This window comes from Ziziphus jujuba, chromosome 6, assembly GCF_031755915.1.
Source record: "Ziziphus jujuba cultivar Dongzao chromosome 6, ASM3175591v1".
Classification (NCBI taxonomy): domain Eukaryota; kingdom Viridiplantae; phylum Streptophyta; class Magnoliopsida; order Rosales; family Rhamnaceae; genus Ziziphus; species Ziziphus jujuba.
In genome coordinates, this window is record NC_083384.1 from 15,536,199 (window position 1) to 15,543,083 (window position 6,885).

Genomic DNA, 6,885 nt, shown 5'->3' on the forward strand with positions numbered 1-6,885 from the left:
TTATTATTATTTTAAAACAATATGAAATATTATTATTATTTTTTTCAGTGGACATGAAAGATTAATTATCTAAAGAGGAGCACCAGGCACGATCGTCAATCAATACAAAATCTTGAACCATTAATGTTTTATTTATTAAAAAAAAAAGTACTGTCAAAACAAGTACTGACTTTTTAAATTACATCTCTCTTTCTCTTCTCTCTTTTTTTTTTTTTTTTTTTTTATGGTTCTTAAATTTAACACTGATTATCATCGACTAAAAAATATTTTACAAATTTTTTTTTTTTAAAGTTTATACAATGTTTATCCCATAAACTATATAAAAAAGAATAGAAAAATTTTAAAATTATATTAAAAAAAGTGGTTTTTAAATTAAAAAAAATAATAATAATTCAAGGTGTTGACCCAGTAAATAATTATTAAAATCTCAGTTTCCCATCCTCCAGTTCTCCAAGACCAAGACCAAGACCAAGACCAATGAGACCTACATTCTCCACTGTGTCAAAGTCCGTACAAGACCAAAAACAACCAATCACAGATCTCCACGTTGATTTCCTCTTTCTGCAACACCAAGGTAAATAAAGTAATAAAAGGGAGCACAGGAGGGTAATTTCGGAACAGGGAAAGGAAAATTACATAAGAGTCTAAAACCTTAGTCGTCGTCAGTCGCTTTTCCCCAAAAGCTTCAAAACAGTGGTCCGCTTGGCTTTTCTTCTCTCTTTTTCCCTTTGCATGCACAATCTTTCGCGCCCTTTTGCCTACTCCTATTTTGTCCACTCTCTCTCTCTCTCTCTCTCTCTCTACCTCTGCAACTTTCGGCCATTGTTACCCTTTCCACTCTTTTCTCTCTTTCTTTTGTTTTCTCTGGGTTTACGTTTTCAACAATCTTTGATGGGTTTTTGTTTTTCTTGCTGTAAATGTCAATGTTCTTAGTTTTGTTTGCTTTATTTGCTCTGTGTTTGCTTAAAAAAAGTCACTGACTTTTGCGCCTTTTTGTCTCTCTCTTTTTTTTTTTTGGTTTTTCTTTTCTGGGTTTTTATTTTTGTAGAAGAAAGTTTGGGTCTTTGTTATTGTTAGATATGGACCCTCTTTTGCCGGTAGCGAGGAGAACGAGACAGAGTCATGATATATTTTACAGACAGCTTTTTCGGAAGAGAAAGGAGGAGGAGATGAGGAAGAAAGAGAAGGAGAAGGAGACGAATAATGTTTGTGACTCGGAGTCGGGTTGTTCAAGGACAGAGGAGAAAATGGTGGGGAAGAGAAAAAGGGGTGATGGGTCTGAGAAATTGGAGTCTGATTCTGTGAAGGACTATGAGTCAACAGCTAGTGTAGATGATGTAAAAAATTCTCATATGGCTTTCAAGAATAGAGCAGAGGAGTGGGATATAATCGATGTAGATGATAGTGATGATGGAATGGTTTCTGTGAATGATTCAGATTCAGATTCGGGTTCTAAGAGTTTGGAGGGAAAAAAAGAAGGGGATATTTGTGAGCCCCAACGAACTGCCTCACAGTTTAATGTGACAAGTGGAAAGGAAAAAATGGAACCTGGGTCCGCTAGTCACCCTTTTTGCATTGATGATGATGATGATGATGATGATGGTGGTGGTGGTGGTGGTGTGCTGGAACCTTCTTCATCTGATAGCGAAGATGTTGAATCGTCATCAACTGAGAACAATGATGATGAGGATAGTGATTCAGAATATGACCAGAAATCTTCACCAACTGAGGATGATGATGATGATGATAATACTAGTGAAGATGATGATTATACTAGTGATGACGAGGATACCAGTGATGATGATTTCAATGTAAAGAAGACTAGCCATCATAGAAAGAAAGCTCGGTCGAATGATAAAATAGTTGATGTTGATACTGATGAGAATGGCCATCGGTTAGTTAGGAAAACTGGGTTTGATAGAGAGAAATGTGTATATGACCCTAGGAAAAAAATGGAATATGTGAAGAAAGGTTTTGATGATGAGCTGGATGATTGTAGGAAACATAAGGACTATGAGAAGAAATGTTTGGATGATGATGATGAGCTGGAATTGGAAAAGCCCAAAAAGAAAAAGGAAATCGGTGTGAATGTGAAAAAAAATTATAATGCTTCTAAGATTCTCATGGATTCCATTCTTGAGAGAGGGGAAGTGAATCTGGAAGAGTTACTTTCTTCTAGAAATAAAGACCCCCAAGCCGAAACAAATCCATCTGGTGATGAAACAGTGCTTCCCCTCAAATTCACTTTTGGAGTCGAGGAGCCAAAGCCACCAGAGATTTCAGATTTTGATAGAGAATTGGAGAGGCTTTGGGCTGAGTATGCTTTTGCGTTGAGATCTTGTGAGATTGGTTCCGGCCAGCAGGTTCGAAGAGACAATAAATCTAGCAGCATTTTTGTTTTGTACTCTGTATCTAACCCTGTCCTGTTATATTTGTTCCTTATATTTGCATCACTTTTCATCTGTAAAGATTTTTCGTTGTCTTGTTGCTGGATGCCATCCTAGTTTTGTTTCTTATGTGCCATTCTCTAACTGTTCTACTAGATTATGTATTTTTGTCATGGTTTTTAGTCAGAGTCTAATATATCGAGGGTTAAAAAAACGCATATATATATATATATATACATATTCAGAGATAGTGAAATATGGTTGTGACAGATACATCATGGTAGATTGCAATATAAACTAAGCTTATTTCATTTATATAGTGTGTAAGACTTTATAATGGAACTTGTATTTGATATATAATTCATTCTGTTCTAGGATTTGAACTTGTGTTACACTTGTTGACACAACATGACTGTTAATGCAGTCTCCATTGGCAATGTTTTCTTTCAATTTAGTCTTGTTTCAGGCTTTCATTTGCTTTTAGAATGAATATAACATATCTGAGTCATGGAAGGCTGTTGGTTTGGTTTGATTTCAATGCATGCATTATACTGTTAAGTCTGTTTCCTGTGCCATTTTTATTTGCAACACACTAACACATAATTCAGATGATAAGACAACATAAATTGTTTATAGAATTATGAATTGTGCTATGCCACTTGGATCATCAGGTTGAAAATGAAGATTTCCTACCTCCAGAGAAAGAAGTTGATATAGCTTTCCTTTGCAGTCGAGGGAAACATCAGCTTGTTCTTGATGAAGAAATTGGACTTCGATGTACATATTGCTCATTTGTTGAACTGGAGATCAAGTACTGTGTACCCGAATTTGTAAGTTGAGCAAACACATTCTGTTGATCTTCATTTTATTTAAAGTTGTTAGTCTTATTGTCCTGGATTTTCTTGCTGTGCACTGTATGATGCTATTGAGAGGGCATAATTATGATGTAAAGCTTTAGCTTGTGATGCAGTGTGTTTCTTGTCACAATCACTGTACATGCATTTCGAGTGCCATAAAATTTTTCCAAATTGGTATCTGAGTAGGGGCACAATAACCTTATATGGACTTTGCTTTCTTGACAAGAACCTTGTTGTTACTCCTGGTTATTTACCTATAGCAATAGTTAATGACCAGGTCTAATTTTCTTGAAATGAAAGTTAGCTGCCAGTTGAAGTTGTGGAGTTGTTTGTTTGTTCCAGTTTAATTGATTGATTAATTTTCTATTTCTTTGTTCGTTGAATATTATATTATACTGTAGTTTGTATTCTTTTGCTAGGTAAGCTAACTGGCACACATATTTGGTGATGGCAGTCATTCAGCTGGCCCTTTGTATTAGTTATGCTATAGCTGCGAACTAGCTGCACCTCTACCTTGTTGGACTTTAACAATTACTAGCTCTTTTTATAATCTTGTGTCTATTTTGAGTATAACAGTGATATGGGCCTTTAACCTAATAATACTTTCCCATTTGAATTGCTTAGGATATTTTCAGTAAGAAAGAACGCATTGATTTATTCTTCTGTACATTGATATTTCTAAGTCTATTCATGTGTCAGTTTGATTGAGTAATAAGAATCATTATGTTAGTTTGTGCTGATTGCGATAATTCATGATTTTATTGTCTGATCCTAGATTCATAAGGGTTTGGTTAGATTAACTATTTGCTTCAAAGTGCTTTATCAGTTTAGGCTCTAAGTGTACAGATATTACCTTCATGCTGAATCTAAGTATTGGATTTAATCTTCAGATGTCTAATCATTATATTTTGGATCTATATGTTGTAGTGCAAAAATCCGTGGGGAAGATCAGATGCAAGAGAGCTTGGCAAATCTGACAACTCCAGCTTTTTTGAGTTTCAGAAAGAATTTGGTTGTGATTCCCATTTTGACTGTGGTTTCTACGATCATGCTGATGGCACAGTTTGGGATCTAATTCCTGGTACCAGGAGTAGCATGTTTCCACATCAGCGTGAAGGCTTTGAGTTCATCTGGAATAAAATTGCCGGATCAATTGATCTTGAAACGTTGAAAAAAGGTACAGGCTCTGATGGTGGGAGTGGCTGCATCATTTCTCATGCTCCTGGGACAGGAAAGACTCGTTTGACGATTATCTTTCTCCAGACGTACATGAAATTATACCCGAATTGCAAGCCAATGATTATTGCTCCTCCCAGCATGCTCCTGACATGGGAAGAGGAGTTTCAAAAGTGGAATGTCGACATTCCAATTCACAATCTTAGCAAGGCTGAATTGTCAGGAATGGAAAATGATTTGGCTGTCAGTCTGCTTTTCAAGAAAAAGAAGCATGTCAATCGAGAAAGGGATGTAGATGTAAATGGAATCCGCTGGGCGAAGTTGTATTCCTGGTGCAAAAAAGGTGGCATCCTGGGCATCAGTTACCCTCTGTTTGAGCAATTGGCAGGAAAAAGGAACAAACCTGATGGTAAAAAGGGCTGGAAAAAATGCAAAGATGCTGAGGATGAGAGAGCCAGGAAACGGAAAACTGCCGAATGTGAAGAGTTCAGCAAAGTCCTTCTTGAATATCCTGGTCTGGTAGTATTTGATGAAGGGCATACCCCTCGCAATGAGGATAGCCTTATCTGGAAGGCAGTTTCGGAAATCCAAACGAAGAAGCGGATTCTTCTCTCAGGAACTCCTTTCCAGAATAATTTTAATGAGCTGTTCAACACTCTGTGCTTGGTGCAGCCAGATTTTGAAAAGAAGCTTGAAGATGCATGTAAAGAAGATTCTGATAGGAAGTATGCAGGGAAAAGGAAAAATCGTGCAAAATTGCTTTGGTCCAGATTCACCAGTTCCATTGGTAAAGGTGAAGATGAAATGGAAGATGCCAACCTAAAAACTCTTAGGGTTATTATTGACCGTTTAGCTCATGTACACAATGGTAACATATTGCAAGAGCATCTTCCTGGGTTGAGGAGTGTATTGGTGAAATTAAAGCCGGCTCCATTGCAGGAGCGTGTCATTGAGGACATTCAAAGGAGCACAAATTACTTCAGAAGGCAATACGAGGAGACTTTAGCCTCTATCCATCCTTCACTGTTGCTTACAAGAGTAGGAGAACTTTCTGTAAGCGAGGATGATTTGAAAAGAGATAAAATGAATCCTCATGCTGGAGTGAAAACCAAATTTCTAATAGAACTCATACAGCTTAGTGAGGCTTTAAATGAGAAAGTGCTGGTTTTCAGTCAGTTTCTTGATCCATTGAACTTCATTAAGGACCTGCTTAGATCCTATCTCAACTGGCACGAGGACAGGGAAGTTATGTGTTTAGATGGAAATTGCGACATCAAGCAGCGACACTCCTCCTTAAAAGTTTTCAACGATCCATCTAGTGAAGCAAAGGTTTTACTTGCATCGACCAAAGCCTGTGGAGAAGGGATTAATCTAGTTGGTGCATCAAGGGTTGTGTTGCTGGATGTTGAATGGAACCCATCTGTTGAGCGTCAAGCTATATGCCGTGCATTCAGAGTTGGGCAGAAAAAATTTGTATACACATACCATCTCATCACATCAGGGTCAAATGAAGAGGAGAAAAATAGAAGGCAAGCTGAGAAGGACAGGCAGTCGAAGTTGATATTTTGTACTTCAGACAAGGCCAATGAGCAGCAGAAAGTCCAAGCTACAGCTTGCGAGGATAAAATTCTTGAAGAGATGGTTCGACATGAAAAACTTAGGAGCATGTTTGTGGAGTTGGCACAGCAAAAGTCTAATCTGATGGAGGACAAGGAAAGTTCACCCTCAACATCTTAGCTATGCAAGCATCGTGGTATCAGTAAAGCTAAACAGTGTTCATACATATCCATGGTTGAAATTTGTATATAGTTTGTAGACGGTTAATATGGTTCACTTTTTTGAAGTTGAAACTCTAATCTGAGCTAGGATGGAAAATTCTGGGATTCAGGTGATATGATCCCGTGTTTAGTCTTTTCGTTTTTGGATTTTTGGATTGACAGAGTGCATAGAAGGTGATGACCATACAGTGATATATCCAACTTGATGGCTGACATAATAATCAAACTGTACCTTCCAAGTTGGGATCATAGCTAAACAGTTCTAGTTGCTAAAATAGAAGATGTACATGTATATATAAATCACTTTTGATCTATTTACCAGAGTATTTAGAAAATTTGTATTTACTGATTAAGCCTCTGTTCTTATAGTCTGATTTGCAGTATGCTTTTACATGGTTTGCTTAGCTGGAATTTCTTAGAAATTTATTGGTGTTTTGGATCAATTATCTTGGGTTTTGACTAGGTCTATTATGTGTTTGTGCTTAACGGGGGCGTTTCAGAAATTGGATTCTTATTAAGTCTTCAGCTTTTGCTTCTCTCCATCTTCTTCCCAACCTTTCTTTAAATCTGATTGCCCAAAAAAAAAAAAAAAAAAAAATGAAGAAAAAACCTTTCTTTAAATCTTATCAATGTTGTATAGATGCTTGTACATCTGGTTATGATTTAATAGGCTATTTTATGATGGGC

At 36.9% G+C, this 6,885-nt stretch overlaps 1 protein-coding gene across 1 annotated transcript; it reads left to right on the forward strand.

The window, feature by feature from the left end:
• The first annotated feature begins 690 nt into the window (after positions 1-690).
• On the forward strand, positions 691-6,512 carry LOC107409287 (SNF2 domain-containing protein CLASSY 3). Its single transcript, XM_048463675.2, has 3 exons — positions 691-2,363; positions 3,059-3,217; positions 4,172-6,512. Exons 1-3 carry the CDS (start codon positions 1,080-1,082, stop codon positions 6,155-6,157), a joined length of 3,429 nt encoding a protein of 1,142 aa, XP_048319632.2. The 5' UTR covers positions 691-1,079; the 3' UTR covers positions 6,158-6,512.
• The last annotated feature ends 373 nt before the right edge of the window (positions 6,513-6,885 follow it).

Coding starts and splice junctions, on each gene's coding strand:
- LOC107409287 (XM_048463675.2), top strand. CDS start 1,080: ATGGACCCTCTTTTGCCGGTAGCGAGGAGAACGAGACAGAGTCATGAT. Junction 2,364..3,058: donor AGATTGGTTCCGGCCAGCAG/GTTCGAAGAGAC, acceptor TTGGATCATCAG/GTTGAAAATGAAGATTTCCT. Junction 3,218..4,171: donor AGTACTGTGTACCCGAATTT/GTAAGTTGAGCA, acceptor TATATGTTGTAG/TGCAAAAATCCGTGGGGAAG.